The 17202-nt window shown below is 42.8% G+C and overlaps 1 protein-coding gene across 3 annotated transcripts in view; it reads left to right on the top strand.

Moving 5' to 3' along the window:
* The window catches only part of LOC110529162 (protein-tyrosine kinase 2-beta), a 78152-nt gene that overhangs the window by 30522 nt on the left and 30428 nt on the right, over positions 1–17202 (top strand). For all 3 annotated transcript variants that reach the window (XM_036984587.1, XM_036984588.1, XM_036984589.1), the window contains exons 7-19: positions 407–461; positions 717–857; positions 1467–1541; positions 3732–3833; positions 4651–4768; positions 4924–4963; positions 7503–7540; positions 7732–7773; positions 10665–10762; positions 10985–11066; positions 14040–14140; positions 15037–15152; positions 15298–15398. In XM_036984587.1, the coding sequence (XP_036840482.1) occupies positions 407–461; positions 717–857; positions 1467–1541; positions 3732–3833; positions 4651–4768; positions 4924–4963; positions 7503–7540; positions 7732–7773; positions 10665–10762; positions 10985–11066; positions 14040–14140; positions 15037–15152; positions 15298–15398 (1109 nt within the window). The remainder of the gene's footprint in view (positions 1–406; positions 462–716; positions 858–1466; positions 1542–3731; positions 3834–4650; positions 4769–4923; positions 4964–7502; positions 7541–7731; positions 7774–10664; positions 10763–10984; positions 11067–14039; positions 14141–15036; positions 15153–15297; positions 15399–17202) is intronic.

Raw genomic sequence — 17202 nt, 5'->3', positions numbered from 1 at the left:
TTGGTTGGTTTTTTACCTAACTTTTCTATCACGTTGGTTTGATTGGTTGGTTTTTTACCTAACTTTTCTATCACGTTGGTTTGATTGGTTGGTTTTTTACCTAACTTTTCTATCACGTTGGTTTGATTGGTTGGTTTTTTACCTAACTTTTCTATCACGTTGGTTTGATTGGTTGGTTTTTTACCTACCTTTTCTATCATGTTGGTTTGATTGGTTGATTTTTTACCTAACTTTTCTATCACGTTGGTTTGATTGGTTGGTTTTTTACCTAACTTTTCTATCACATTGGTTTGATTGGTTGGTTTTTTACCTAACATTTATATCACGTTGGTTTGATTGGTTGGTTTGATTGGTTGGTTTTATTCTAACTGGTCTCTCTGAATGTGATTTATTTTGACCAATGAAGGAAGGACGTGGGGCTGAACCTGTTCTTCCCACAGGAGCTCATTGACCGCATGAAGGTACATTTATAAATTTTGATTTCCACATGATCGTTCAACATATTATTGGAAGTTTCTACAACATTTTTAATAATGAGCCTAGCTGTAACTATTATGTCAGCAAAGAGAATTTCTGTTAATTTCTGTTAATTTCTGATAATTTCTGTTAATTTCTGATCATTTCTATGCTGGCAGTGTCGTTTACCGCGCTGTTTACTATTTGACATCAAATAGGGTTATGAAAATGTTGTCTAATGTTGTGATGTTCTGTCCCAGTCTCGTCCTCTTCGGAAGCTGATCACCCAGACCTTCCAGCAGTACGCTACTCTGAAGGAGGAGGAGTGTATGGTTCGCTTCTTCAAAACGCTCACGGAATTCATCAACGTTGACGAGGAGGTCTACCCCTGCGAACTGGTGGTTCGTGTTGCTGTTGGCGTTACAAACAATACAATTAGGAAGGGCCGCACTCAGGTATTTGCAGTCGGTACACAGTAAATACCTGAGTGAGGTCCTGTCAGTACACAGTAAATACCTGAGTGAGGTCCTGTCAGGGCACAGTAAATATCTGAGTGAGGTCCTGTCAGGACACAGTAAATATCTGAGTGAGGTCCTGTCAGTATGAGGTCCTGTCAGTACACAGTAAATACCTGAGTGAGGTCCTGTCAGTACGCAGTAAATACCTGAGTGAGGTCCTGTCAGTACACAGTAAATACCTGAGTGAGGTCCTGTCAGTACGCAGTAAATACCTTAGTGAGGTCCTGTCAGTACACAGTAAATACTTGAGTGAGGTCCTGTCAGTACGCAGTAAATACCTGAGTGAGGTACTGTCAGTACGCATTAAAAACCTATCATCTCATTTTCCTGATCATACTTTTGGATCACTGCACCACAAATGATAAAATAATCTACAATTAGACATGCTCTGGGTTTTCCTTTTCTCACGGCTCACTTCACAGAAAATATTGTATGAGTCTGAAGTTTGTCAAGACATGAAAGTTATGTTGCAACCACACTGTTTGTCCACAGCAAGGTTGGAGTCTGTCAGTAGAGCTGGTGATTGGAGCCAGGGGCATTCGCCAACGCACCCATAAAGACTCAGCGGTAAGCATGCAGGGCATTCACCAACCCACCCATATAGACTCAGCGGTAAGCATGCAGGGCATTCACCAACCCACCCATAAAGACTCAGCGGTAAGCATGCAGGGCATTCACCAACCCACCCATACAGACTCAGCGGTAAGCATGCAGGGCATTCACCAACCCACCCATATAGACTCAGCGGTAAGCATGCAGGGCATTCACCAACCCAGCCATATAGACTCAGCGGTAAGCATGCAGGGCATTCACCAACCCACCCATATAGACTCAGCGGTAAGCATGCAGGGCATTCACCAACCCAGCCATAAAGACTCAGCGGTAAGCAGGATGCTATATATCTTGCTATTTGTTCATTTGCATTGCATTGTCGTGAATGATTTCTGGCCGATATTCTCCTGTTCTTCATGCCCCATCCCCAGCCTGTGAGGGGTCCGGGGTGAAGTTTCCCCCGAGTGATAGATTAACCATTAGTATGGAAAATGCTAAACTGAACCAAGGTCAGCGTCTACTGAGCATTGTGGGGGAAATGTACTTGCTACTATTGTGATATGTCTCACCTAGCTGAAGAGGAATGCACTAATTGTAAGTCGCTCTGGATAAGAGCGTCTGCTAAATTACTTAAAATGTAAATGTGACTTCACCCTGCACTACACTCTTAGAAAAAAGGTGCTAACTAGAACCAAAACTGCTCTTCAGCTATCCCCATAGGAGAACCCTTTGAAGAACCCTTCTGTAGAACTCTTTTGATTCCAGGTAGAACCCTTTTGAGTTCCATGTAATACCCTTTCCACAGAGGGTTCTACATGGAACCCAAAAGAGTTCTACCTGGAACCAAAAAGGGTTCTCCTACGGGGACAGCCGAAGAACCCTTTAGGAAACCTTTTTTTGTCTAAAAGTGTAGAGGTTGACACGGGAGTGAAAACCCATTCCTGTCCTGTCTTGTCCTGTCAAATCTTTTCCCGTACTGTCCTGTTTCGGCAACTGTTCTATAACGACTGAACTTTCCTGTTCTGTCCCTGTGAAATTACTCCCCGTCCCGTGCTAATTTTATACACAGAAATCACAAATGCAAAAAATAATCTCGCCATAGCAACTGCTCTGTTTGGCTACTGTTCGGCGCTCACCAGACAGTATCCTGCCCTGCACACAGCTGATAACAACCACATTATCAGAGTTTGGCAATGAAGACAACCCTTCCACTTACCCAGAGTCGGTTGAACTCAATTCATCTCTTGAAGGATTCATTCATTCACTGACTGTACGTTGGCATCTGAGGTAAAGTAGTGATTGCGCTGTGGACATGGCTGTAACTGGAGCGAGGCGTGAGAGTGAGCTGATGGAAGAGGAGGGGTGAAATTACATGAACTAATTTATTAATATTAAGTAAACTATATTAGGCCTATTCAGTTTTTAAATAAAATCTTCTACACATTACATATTCACCCCCAAAAACACACAAAAAAACTATGTTTATAACTAGTCCTGTACTGTCCATTCTGTCCTGTCCCAAACTTGATCCCTAGAACCAGAATCCCACAGGACCCCCAATAGTTGATTTATTTATTTCACCACCCTTTTTCTCCCCAATTTCATAATTGTCTCATCACTGCAACTCCTCAATGGTCTCTGGAGGCAAAGGTTGAGTCGTGCGTCCTCCGAAACATGACCCGCCAAACCACTCTTCTTTAACATCCGCACGCTTAATAACCTGGAAGCCAAACGCACCAATGTGTCGGAGGAAACACTGTTCGACTGACTGACGAGGTCAGCCTGCAGGCTCTGCACCACAAGGCATCGCTAGAGCGCAATGAGCCTAGTAGGTCCCACCGGCCAAACCTTCCCTTAACCCGGACGACGCTGGGCCAATTGTGCTCCGCCCTATGGGACTCCTGATCACAGCTGGTGATACAGCCCGGGATCGAACTAGTGTCTGTAGGGCCACCTCTAGCACTGCAATGCAGTGCCTTAGTTTGCTGCGCCACTCTGGAGTCCTGTCCCCGGGAGTCCTGTCCCCGGGAGTCCTGTCCACCGGGAGTCCTGTCCCCGGTAGTCCTGTCGCCCGGGAATCCTGTCCCCGGTAGTCCTGTCGCCCGGGAGTCCTGTCCCCGGGAGTCCTGTTCCCGTGTCAACCTTTACCCTACACCTGTGGCTGATAAGTGTATCATTTAATTGTGTCTCTCTTATCCCCACCAGCCTGTGTGTCTAGCGGATTTCAAACAGATCAAGAGCATCAAGTGTTCATCTCAGAGTGACGGCAAAGCCCTCCTCAACCTGGACATAGACGGAGCCAGACAGGTACACATTAAAATAGATAAAGAAAACGTGTGTTAGTTTAATTTTATTAATTATAATTAATTAATTTAATTTGCTCAATCAGAACATGGACCGAGTCAGTCACGTAAAACAAGGTAGTGAGGCCTGGGCCAACATTCACAAAGAGACTCGGAGTAGGACTGCTGATATAGGAACAGTGTTGCCTTTTAGATGAATAAGGTTATATGGACAGGGGGGAACCTGATCCTAGATCACAATGAAAAAGGTTGTATGGACAGGGGGGAACCTGATCCTAGATCAGCACAACTATTCTGAGACATTATGAATACAGGCTCTGAATTCTGACTAGAGACATAATGAATACAGGCTCTGAATTCTGACTAGAGACATAATGAATACAGGCTCTGAATTCTGACTAGAGACATAATGAATACAGGCTCTGAATTCTGACTAGAGACATAATGAATACAGGCTCTGAATTCTGACTAGAGACACAATGAATACAAGCTCTGAATTCTAACTAGAGACATAATGAATGCAGGCTCTGAATTCTAACTAGAGACATTATGAATACAGGCTCTGAATTCTAACTAGAGAAATTATGAATACAGGCTCTGAATTCTGACTAGAGAGCTGTGTCCATAAGTCTTTGTTTTTACAAAACATTTTGATTGATGTGATCGTTGAGTTAAAAGCCTGCATCTTAAATAAATATTTTGCCCTGAAAGCCTATCAGTCTATCACCCCTATGACATTATAATCTTTGTATAGTGTTTGTAATGTGATTGTAATTGCAGTTATTGTCATTAACGTGAATGGTTGGTATCTTCTTCGTCAGCCTCTGTCTATCAACGTGACTAAGTTTGCGATGGCAGAAAATATGGTGGACCTTATTGACGGTTACTGTCGCTCTGAGCACGCCACTGACGAGTCGTTCATCGCTAGACCAAACAAAGGTAAGGGGGATCAGGTAGTCCCGGCCCTGTGAATTTTATGGTAGGAGAAACACTAAGGGGGATACACTGAAAGAGTGCATCACAACGGTCTAATTCGATTTTCTCATCCCTCGTAAGTCTACTGAACCAATGTGACTTCTTATGTGACCCCACAGATGCCAATTTACGAAGTTCCCTGCCAGACCTTCCCACGAAGTGAGTGGATTCACTTTCTCTTGAACAAGGCTTAATATTTTGGGCTTCAAATCAAATCAAATGTATTTATATAGCCCTTCGTACATCAGCTGATATCTCAAAGTGCTGTACAGAAACCCAGCCTAAAACCCCTAACAGCAAGCAATGCAGGTGCAATGCAAAAACTCCCTAGAAAGGCCAAAACCTAGGAAGAAACCTAGAGAGGAACCAGGCTATGTGGGGTGGCCAGTCCTCTTCTTTTATGTAATTTCCATAACAAGTCATTTTGCTGAAACAAAACAGGAATATTTAGTACTTGTTGAAACATGGGATGTATCACAGAGACAGGCAGTGTTACTGGACATGATGCTGTCAGAGACAGGCAGTGTTACTGGACATGATGCTGTCAGAGACAGGCAGTGTTACTGGACATGATGCTGTCAGAGACAGGCAGTGTTACTGGACATGATGCTGTCAGATAGACAGGCAGTGTTACTGGACATGATGCTGTCAGAGACAGGCAGTGTTACTGGACATGATGCTGTCAGAGACAGGCAGTGTTACTGGACATGATGCTGTCAGAGACAGGCAGTGTTACTGGACATGATGCTGTCAGAGACAGGCAGTGTTACTGGACATGATGCTGTCAGAGACAGGCAGTGTTACTGGACATGATGCTGTCAGATAGACAGGCAGTGTTACTGGACATGATGCTGTCAGAGACAGGCAGTGTTACTGGACATGATGCTGTCAGAGACAGGCAGTGTTACTGGACATGATGCTGTCAGAGACAGGCAGTGTTACTGGACATGATGCTGTCAGAGACAGGCAGTTTTACTGGACAAGATGCTGTCAGATAGATGTATCACAGAGACAGACAGTGTTACTTGACATGATGCTGTCAGATAGATGTATAATAGAGACAGGCAGTGTTACTTGACATGATGCTGTCAGATAGATGTATCATAGAGACAGGCAGTGTTAATGGACATGATGCTGTCAGATAGATGTATCATAGAGACAGGCAGTGTTACTAGACATGATGCTGTCAGATAGATGTATCACAGAGACAGGCAGTGTTACTAGACATGATGCTGTCAGATAGATGTATCACAGAGACAGGCAGTGTTACTGGACATGATGCTGTCAGATAGATGTATCATAGAGACAGGCAGTGTTACTAGACATGATGCTGTCAGATAGATGTATCACAGAGACAGGCAGTGTTACTAGACATGATGTTGTCAGATAGATGTATCACAGAGACAGGCAGTGTTACTAGACATGATGCTGTCAGAGACAGGCAGTGTTACTGGACATGATGCTGTCAGAGACAGGCAGTTTTACTGGACAAGATGCTGTCAGATAGATGTATCACAGAGACAGGCAGTGTTACTGGACATGATGCTGTCAGATAGATGTATCACAGAGACAGGCAGTGTTACTTGACATGATGCTGTCAGATAGATGTATCATAGAGACAGGCAGTGTTAATGGACATGATGCTGTCAGATAGATGTATCATAGAGACAGGCAGTGTTACTAGACATGATGCTGTCAGATAGATGTATCACAGAGACAGGCAGTGTTACTAGACATGATGCTGTCAGATAGATGTATCACAGAGACAGGCAGTGTTACTGGACATGATGCTGTCAGATAGATGTATCACAGAGACAGGCAGTGTTACTAGACATGATGCTGTCAGATAGATGTATCACAGAGACAGGCAGTGTTACTAGACATGATGTTGTCAGATAGATGTATCACAGAGACAGACAGTGTTACTAGACATGATGCTGTCAGAGACAGGCAGTGTTACTGGACATGATGCTGTCAGAGACAGGCAGTTTTACTGGACAAGATGCTGTCAGATAGATGTATCACAGAGACAGGCAGTGTTACTGGACATGATGCTGTCAGATAGATGTATCACAGAGACAGGCAGTGTTACTTGACATGATGCTGTCAGATAGATGTATCATAGAGACAGGCAGTGTTAATGGACATGATGCTGTCAGATAGATGTATCATAGAGACAGGCAGTGTTACTAGACATGATGCTGTCAGATAGATGTATCACAGAGACAGGCAGTGTTACTAGACATGATGCTGTCAGATAGATGCATCACAGAGACAGGCAGTGTTACTAGACATGATGCTGTCAGATAGATGTATCACAGAGACAGGCAGTGTTACTGGACATGATGCTGTCAGATAGATGTATCACAGAGACAGGCAGTGTTACTAGACATGATGCTGTCAGATAGATGTATCATAGAGACAGGCAGTGTTACTGGACATGATGCTGTCATATGGATGTATCACAGAGACAGGCAGTGTTACTAGACATGATGCTGTCAGAGACTGGCAGTGTTACTGGACATGATGCTGTCAGAGACAGGCAGTGTTACTAGACATGGTGCTGTCAGATAGATGTATAACAGAGACAGGCAATGTTACTGTAACAGTGTGCCTGGTGTATTGAGGAGCTACCTCAAACCCAGGATTGATGATCCTCTCCTCTCCTCCTCTGGCTGTCTCTCCTCCCACCCTGTAGTCAAACGGAGAACACGGACTCCTTCAGATATAGCATGGGTGAGTTTTCATCTACTACGACTGACTTCATCTTTGTTTTACTAATATTATGAATCGTTTGTGCATTACAGTGACTGTTTTGAATTGTTTGAAAACTAGTACTGTAGGGGCAGGGCTACACTGTATGTTTTCAAGTTGACCCATCTGTTTTTAACACAAACTGACATCATCAAATATTGTCCATCGTTCAGGATCTGACATCTACGCTGAGATTGACGAACGACCAAAGTCTGGTAAGTCGAGACTCTGTACTCTTTATCAGGATGGAAGACACTTATAGCATAGTATCTAAGGAGCCTGATGTAGACTTTTACTGTCGATACTCTATGTTCTATACTCTATGTTCTATACTCTATGTTCTATACTTTATGTTCTATACTCTATGTTCTATACTCTATGTTCTATACTCTGTGTTCTATACTCTGTGTTCTATACTCTATGTTATATACTTTATGTTCTATACTCTATGTTCTATACTCTATGTTCTGTATTCTATGTTCTATACTCTATGTTCTAAACTCTATATTCTATACTCTATGTTCTATACTCTATGTTCTGTATTCTATGTTCTATACTCTATGTTCTATACTCTGTGTTCTATACTCTATGTTCTATACTTTATGTTCTATACTCTATGTTCTATACTCTATGTTCTGTATTCTATGTTCTATACTCTATGTTCTATACTCTATGTTCTAAACTCTATATTCTATACTCTATGTTCTATACTCTATGTTCTGTATTCTATGTTCTATACTCTATGTTCTATACTCTATGTTCTATACTCTATGTTATAAACTCTATATTCTATACTCTATGTTCTATACTCTATGTTCTATACTCTATGTTCTCTTTACTCTATGCTCTACGTTATCTATACTCTATGTTCTCTTTACTCTATGCTCTATACTCTACGTTATCTGTACTCTATATTCTATACTCTATGTTATATACTCTATGTTCTATACTCTATGTTCTATACTCTATGTTATAAACTCTATATTCTATACTCTATGTTCTATACTCTATATTCTACAGTTGAAGTTGGAAGTTTACAGACACTTAGGTTGGAGTCATGAAAAAACGTTTTTCAACCACTCCACACATTTCTTGTTAACAAAGTATAGTTTTGGCAAGTTGGTTAGGACATCTACTTTGTGCTTGACACAAGTCATTTTTCCAACAATTGTTTACAGACAGATTATTTCACTAATAATTCACTGTATCACAATTCCAGTTGGTCAGAAGTTTACATGCACTAAGTTGACTGTGCCTTTAAACAGCTTGGAAAATTCCAGACAATGATGTCATGGTTTTAGAAGCTTCTGATAGGCTAATTGACATAATTTGAGTCAATTGGAGGTGTACCTGTGGATGTATTTCAAGGCCTACTTTCAAACTCAGTGCCTCTTTGTTTGACATCATGGGAAAATCTAAGGAAATCAGCCAAGACCTCTGAAAATAAATTGTAGAGCTCCACAAATCTGGTTCATCCTTGGGAGCAATTCCCAAATGCCTGAAGGTACCACGTTCATCTATACAAACAACAGTACGCAAGTATAAACACCATGGGACCACGCAGCCGTCATACCGCTCAGGAAGGAGACAAGTTCTGTCTCCTAGAGATGAACATACTTTGCTGCAAACGTGCAAAACAATCCCAGAACAACAGCAAAGGACCTTGTGAAGATGCTGGAGGAAACGGGAACAAAAGTATAAATATATCCACAGTAAAACGAGTCTTACATCGACATAACCTGAAAGGTCGCTCAGCAAGGAAGAAGCCACTGCTTCAAAACCTCCATAAAAAAGCCAGACTACGGTTTGCAACTGCACATGGGGACAAAGATCGTACTTTTTGGAGAAATGTTCTTTGGTCTGATGAAACACAAATAGAACTGTTTGGCCATAATGACCATCGTTATGTTTGGAGGAAAAAGGCGGAGGCTTGCAAGCCGAAGAACACCATCCCAACCATGAAGCACGGGGGTGGCAGCATCATGTTCTGGGGGTGCTTTGCTGCAGGAGGGACTGGTGCACTTCACAAAATAGATGGCATCAAGAGGACGGAAAATTATGTGGACTTATTGAAGCAACATCCAAAGACATTAGCCAAGAAGTTAAAGCCTGGTTGCAAATGGGTCTTCCAAATGGACAAGGACCCCAAGCGTACTTCCAAAGTTGAGGCAAAATGGCTTAAGGACAACAAAGTCAAGGTATTGGAGTGGCCATCACAAAGCCCTGACCTCAATCCTATAGAACATTTGTGGGCAGAACTGAAAAAGCATGTGTGAGCAAGGAGGCCTACAAACCTGACTTAGTTACACCAGCTCTGTCAGGGGGAATGGGCCAAAATTCACCCAACGTAATGTGGGTAGCTTGTGGAAGGCTACCTGAAACGTTTGACCCAAGTTAAACAATTTAAAGGCAATGCTACCAAATACTAATTGAGTGTATGTAAACTTCTGACCCACTGGGAATGTGATGAAAGAAACAAAAGCTGAAATAAATCATTCTCTCTACTATTATTCTGACATTTCGCATTCTTAAAATCAAGTGGTGATTCTAACTGACCTAAAACAGGGATTTTGTACTAGGATTAAATGTCAGGAATTGTGGAAAAACTGTGTTTAATTGTATTTGGCTAAGGTGTATGTGAACTTCCAACTTCAACTGTATGTGCTCTATGTTCCATACTCTATGTTCTATGTGCTATACTCTACGTTCTCTACATTATGTTCTATATTCTCTATGCTATGCTCTATATTCTGTGTTCTGTTTTCTGTGTTCTGTATTCTGTTCTATACTCTGTAACTCTAGGTTTTTTACTCTATGTTCTCTATACTCTATGTTCTATACTCTGTTCTATATTTTCTGATCTATTTTCTATACTCTAGGTTCTATATTCTAGGTTCTATATTTTATGTTCTGTTCTCTATGTTCTGTATTCTATCCTCTTTACTCTAGGTTCTATGTTATATGTTCTATAACTCTAGGTTTTATACTCTAGGTTCTATGCTCTGTATTCTATGTTCTGTACTCTATGTTCTGTGTTCTGTATTACATTTTCTATAGTCTAATTCCATGGCAGCTACTCATTGTGTTGTTGTATACTTGGTTCCAGTGGTGAAGTATGGAATTGACAGACATGACATTGTTCTGGGACGGATCCTTGGCGAGGGGTTTTTCGGGGAGGTCTATGAAGGAATGTACAAAAAATCGGCAAGTATATCTCCCGACACCCTACTCGTACAGTCAGTTATAACACCTCAAATGTTCCTAACTAGACAAAATATTTATCTCACTAATGTGTGTGTGTGTGTGTGTGTGTGTGTGTGTGTGTGTGTGTGTGTGTGTGTGTGTGTGTGTGTGTGTGTGTGTGTGTGTGTGTGTGTGTGTGTGTGTGTGTGTGTGTGTGTGTGTGTGTGACTGTTTCTGAACCAGAATGGGGAGAGGCTAAGCGTGGCGGTGAAGACCTGTAAAGACTGTTCACCTGACGTCATGGAGAAGTTCATGAGTGAAGCAGGTACACATCAAATACCGATCACACTTCTTCGTCACTTCTCCAACTCACTGGTCTTGTAGTTAGAATGGTTGCACTGAGATTGGAAGGTTGAGATTTCAAACCTCAGTTTGATTGGAAGGTTGAGAGTTCAAACCTCAGTTTGATTGGAAGGTTGAGAGTTCAAACCTCAGTTTGATTGGAAGGTTGAGAGTTCAAACCTCAGATTGATTGGAAGGTTGTGAGTTCAACCCTCAGTTTGATTGGAAGGTTGAGATTTCAAACCTCAGTTTGATTGGAAGGTTGAGATTTCAAACCTCAGTTTGATTGGTTGAGATTTCAAACCTCAGTTTGATTGGAAGGTTGAGATTTCAAACCTCAGTTTGATTGGAAGGTTGAGAGTTCAAACCTCAGATTGATTGGAAGGTTGAGAGTTCAACCCTCAGTTTGATTGGAAGGTTGAGAGTTCAAACCTCAGTTTGATTGGAAGGTTGAGATTTCAAACCTCAGTTTGATTGGAAGGTTGAGATTTCAAACCTCAGTTTGATTGGAAGGTTGAGAGTTCAAACCTCAGTTTGATTGGAAGGTTGAGAGTTCAAACCTCAGTTTGATTGGAAGGTTGAGAGTTCAAACCTCAGTTTGATTGGAAGGTTGAGAGTTCAAACCTCAGTTTGATTGGAAGGTTGAGAGTTCAAACCTCAGATTGATTGGAAGGTTGAGAGTTCAAACCTCAGATTGATTGGAAGGTTGAGAGTTCAAACCTCAGTTTGATTGGAAGGTTGAGAGTTCAAACCTCAGATTGATTGGAAGGTTGAGAGTTCAAACCTCAGATTGATTGGAAGGTTGAGAGTTCAAACCTCAGTTTGATTGGAAGGTTGAGAGTTCAAACCTTAGATTGATTGGAAGGTTGAGAGTTCAAACCTCAGATTGATTGGAAGGTTGAGAGTTCAAACCTCAGATTGATTGGAAGGTTGAGAGTTCAAACCTCAGATTGATTGGAAGGTTGAGAGTTCAAACCTCAGATTGATTGGAAGGTTGAGAGTTCAAACCTCAGATTGATTGGAAGGTTGAGAGTCAAACACTCTTAGAAAAAACGGATTCCAAAAGGGTTCTTTGACCATCCCCCATAGGAGAACCCTTTTTGGTTCCAGGTAGAACCATTTTGGGTTCCAGGTAGAAGAACTCTTTTGGGTTCCATGTCGAACTCTCTGGGGACAGGGGTTCTACATGGAACCCAATATGGTTCTACCTGGAACCGAAAGGGTTCTTCAAAGGGTTCTCTGATGGGGACAGCCAAAGAATCCTTTTAGGTTCTAGATAGCACCCTTTTTTTCCTAAGAGTGTACCAAATACAAAAAATGGGACCCGATTTAGTCTCCGTTTGGCACTCAGCATTGAGATAGACTGGGGGTAAGGCCCTGCATCCTGTCCAGAGGGTGTACTGCTACATCAAGCTGTCTCACTACAGAAACAGGAGATAGACTAGTGTCCTGTCCAGGGGGTGTACTGTACATCAAGCTGTCTCACTACAGAAACAGGAGATGGACTAGTGTCCTGTCCAGGGGGTGTCCTGTACATCAAGCTGTCTCACTACAGAAACAGGAGATAAACTAGTGTCCTGTCCAGGGGGTGTCCTGTACATCAAGCTGCCTCATGCTACAGTAACAGGAGATAGACTAGTGTCCTGTCCAGGGGGTGTCCTGTACAACAAGCTGCCTCACTACAGAAACAGGAGACAGACTAGTGTCCTGTCCAGGGGGTGTCCTGTATATCAAGCTGTCTCACTACAGTAACAGGAGATAGACTAGTGTCCTGTCCAGGGTGTGTCCTGTACATCAAGCTGCCTCACTACAGTAACAGGAGATAGACTAGTGTCCTGTCCAGGGGGTGTCCTGGTACATCAAGCTGTCTCACTACAGAAACAGGAGATAGACTAGTGTCTGTTTCTGCATATGGCCTCATAAAGAGTTGGTTGAGAGCAGTCAGCTTCATTCTGATGAGAACTTTCTTGGTAGATAGTATGGTCTGCAGCTTATCATAAGCTACTCTATGTCAGGTGAGCAACACCTTGAGACTTCTATTAATATTAGACAGCTGTTATTGACAAATAGACACACACCCCCACCCCTCGTCTTAATAGAGGTAGTGTCTCTGTTCTGCCGGTGCATGGAAAATCCCGCTAGTTCTATATTGTCTGTATCGTCGTTCAGACACGTCTCGGTGAAACATAAGATGTTACAGTGTTTAATGTGCCGTTGGATAATCTTATTCGTAAGGTCATCAATATTATTTTCCAATGATTGCACGTTGCTAGAAAAAACGGAGAGCAGTGGGAGTTTACCTTACTCGCCTCCGGATTCTCAGAAGGATGGAAGGCAGTGGGAGTTTCCCTTACTCGCCTCCGGATTCTCAGAAGGATGCCCGATCTGCGGCCCCTTTTACGGCATCTTTTCTTCATGCAAAAGCCTTGGATCTGATTTCCTTTTTTGTCCGACTCGTTAAAGGAAAACGTTTCTTCCAGTCCGAGGTGAGGAATCGCTTTTCTGACGTTGCAAAGTTATTTTCGGGTCATAAGAGACGACGGAGCAGCAACATTATGTACACAATAAGTTAAAAAAAAATAAGTTTCACAAAACGCAATAAAAAAATATATAAAAAATTGCACAATTGGTTGGGAGAATGTAACACCTCAGCCATGTTCTTCGGCGCCATCTTTACCAACTGGTGAGGCGTTTCCCCTTCAAAACAGGCTGAAATGTCAGCCGGTCCTCTCCAACTGCTCTTACACTAAAAGGATGCTATCATCATTTTCACAATTTCACAATATTATTCCAACCATCTAGTGTCAATATATATATATATTTATCACTGGTACTAGTCAAATCAATTTTTTTATGGGATTGGGACTTTAATAATTGAGTATGTCTCACTGTCGTAAGTAGCTTTCATATGAAAATTGAAGAAAAAGTTGAATTGTTAAACTTGTCTATTCTCCAGTGATCATGAAGAACCTGAACCACCCCCACATCGTCAGTCTGATCGGTGTCATAGAGGCGAACCCTGTCTGGATCGTGATGGAGCTCTACCAGTATGGAGAGGTGAGAGACCCGACAGCCAGGTTACACGAGGACGATGTCATACAGGGAGAGTTTACTATAAACTTTACTTATTGGTTCATTCAGTTGTAATAATAATATGGTGTAATTTTGAAATTCGGTTGTAATAATAATATGGTGTAATTTTGAAATTCGGTTGTAATAATAGTATGGTGTAATTTTGAAATTCGGTTGTAATAATAATATGGTGTAATTTTGAAATTCGGTTGTAATAATAGTATGGTGTAATTTTGAAATTCGGTTGTAATAATAATATGGTGTAATTTTGAAATTCGGTTGTAATAATAATATGGTGTAATTTTGAAATTCGCTTGTAATAATAATATGGTGTAATTTTGAAATTCGCTTGTAATAATAATATGGTGTAATTTTGAAATTCGGTTGTAATAATAATATGGTGTAATTTTGAAATTCGGTTGTGCATGGGCAGTTTTCCTCTTATGTCATTCACTGACAGACCTTTAAAGAGCTGTTTATAACCTGTTTATAACCTGTTTATAACCTGTTTATAACCTGTCAGAAATGTCCAGTTGTTAAACTAGCAGGCTAACCAGCTACCTACATGTTGTAGTTATCATGGCCAAATTCAGTGAATAGGAGACTTCGACCCCCCCCCCCCCCCCCCCCCCCCCATTGCAACATGTAGAATTGCAGGAAATTAGCTTTAAACTGCAACATTTTCTCTCCTCCAACAAGAGGGGTTTGAACAGTTTTGGGGTCGCAAGGTAATTTGTTACTACGCCGATAAATGTCAGTATCCATGCCGACCTTTGCCACGAGGACATTTGTGTGACCGGTCCTTCTCAAATAGGAGGTGGGTTCCTCCTCTCTAGGCTACTTGCCGTCTGCCATCCCATAATTCTGTTTTTGTTTTTCAGCTTAAGAACTACCTGACAGAGAACAAGAACAAACTCACGAACATAACGCTAGTTCTCTTCAGCCTGCAGATCTGCAAAGCTCTAGTCTACCTAGAGGGAATCAACATGGTGCACAGGTAGGTCTACCTAGACTAGAGGGATTCAACATGGTGCACAGGTAGGACAGCCATCTTGACACCCAACAGAGACATAGCAGGAACAACAAAAACCCTGTGTTGTTATTGGACCAGTTCAACTAACCCGTTTACTGTGTCCCAACAGAGACATAGCGGTGAGGAACGTCCTGGTGGCCACAGCAGACTGTGTTAAGCTGGGAGACTTTGGCCTGTCGAGATACATTGAGGATGAAGAGTATTACAAAGGTATGGAGTGGTCGGTGATCGGTGTGCTCCATAGAGGTACACAACTGTTCTGTGAAGCTGTCCCATCATGGGCTCATGGGTAGCGCCACCTCCATTTCGAAGTAGTCCATTTCTTCTTCTACTACTTCGATGAGTTGGATGGAATCAAATGATCCTTCCTTAACCACACACAGGCCATCCCACCAAGTTGACTATTTCAAAATGGTGGAAGCACTCAATGGAAATGTCCATGCAAAAAAAACGGTTTCATCCAGCTCTAATCAAAGCAAACCAAATCAAATTCTATTGGTCATATGCACGTGTTTAGCAGATGTTAATTGCGTGTGTAGCAAAATGCTTGTGTTTCTAGCTCCAACAGTGACAGCCTAGGAACAGTGGGTTAACTGCCTTGTTCAGGGGCAGAACGACAGATTTTTACCTTGTCGGCTCTGGGATTCAATTTCCCAACAATACACACAAATCTAAAGTAACGGAATGTAATTAAGAATATATAAATGGAATATCAGAGCTGCAGTTAACATCCAGACTCTCCTGTGTTTTTGTGTGCATTTATTTATTATTTAATTTAACTTGGCAAGTCAGTTAAGAACAAATTCTTAATTTCAATGACGGTCTAGGAACAGTGGGTTATAACTGCCTTGTTCAGGGGCAGAACAACAGATTTTTACCTTGTCAGCTCGGGGATTCGAGCTTGCAACCTTTCGGTTACTTGTCCAACGCTCTAACCACTAGGCTACCTGCCGCCTCCACGCTCTAACCACTAGGCTACCTGCCGCCTCTACGCTCTAACCACTAGGCTACCTGCCGCCTCTACGCTCTAACCACTAGGCTACCTGCCGCCTCTACACTCTAACCACTAGGCTACCTGCCACCTCTACACTCTAACCACTAGTCTACCTGCCGCCTCTACACTCTAACCACTAGGCTACCTGCCTCCTCTACGCTCTAACCACTAGACTACCTGCCACCTCTACACTCTAACCACTAGGCTACCTGCCACCTCTACACTCTAACCACTAGTCTACCTGCCGCCTCTACGCTCTAACCACTAGACTACCTGCCGCCTCCACACTCTAAACACTAGGCTACCTGCCGCCTCCACACTCTAACCACTAGTCTACCTGCCGCCTCTACACTCTAACCACTAGGCTACCTGCCTCCTCTACGCTCTAACCACTAGACTACCTGCCACCTCTACACTCTAACCACTAGGCTACCTGCCACCTCTACACTCTAACCACTAGTCTACCTGCCGCCTCTACACTCTAACCACTAGGCTACCTGCCTCCTCTACGCTCTAACCACTAGACTACCTGCCACCTCTACACTCTAACCACTAGGCTACCTGCCACCTCTACACTCTAACCACTAGTCTACCTGCCGCCTCTACGCTCTAACCACTAGACTACCTGCCTCCTCCACACTCTAACCACTAGGCTACCTGCCGCCTCCACACTCTAACCACTAGGCTACCTGCCTCCTCTACGCTCTAACCACTAGGCTACCTGCCGCCTCTACGCTCTAACCACTAGGCTACCTGCCTCCTCTACACTCTAACCACTAGTCTACCTGCCGCCTCTACGCTCTAACCACTAGACTACCTGCCTCCTCCACACTCTAACCACTAGGCTACCTGCCGCCTCCACACTCTAACCACTAGGCTACCTGCCTCCTCCACACTCTAACCACTAGGCTACCTGCCGCCTCTACGCTCTAACCACTAGGCTACCTGCCTCCTCTACGCTCTAACCACTAGACTACCTGCCTCCTCCACACTCTAACCACTAGGCTACCTGCCGCCTCC

The sequence above is a fragment of the Oncorhynchus mykiss genome, chromosome 8 (genome assembly GCF_013265735.2).
Source record: "Oncorhynchus mykiss isolate Arlee chromosome 8, USDA_OmykA_1.1, whole genome shotgun sequence".
NCBI classification, from domain to species: Eukaryota; Metazoa; Chordata; class Actinopteri; order Salmoniformes; family Salmonidae; genus Oncorhynchus; species Oncorhynchus mykiss.
Note: the sequence above shows the minus strand (reverse complement) of the source record. Positions and strands in the feature narration are given on the sequence as shown.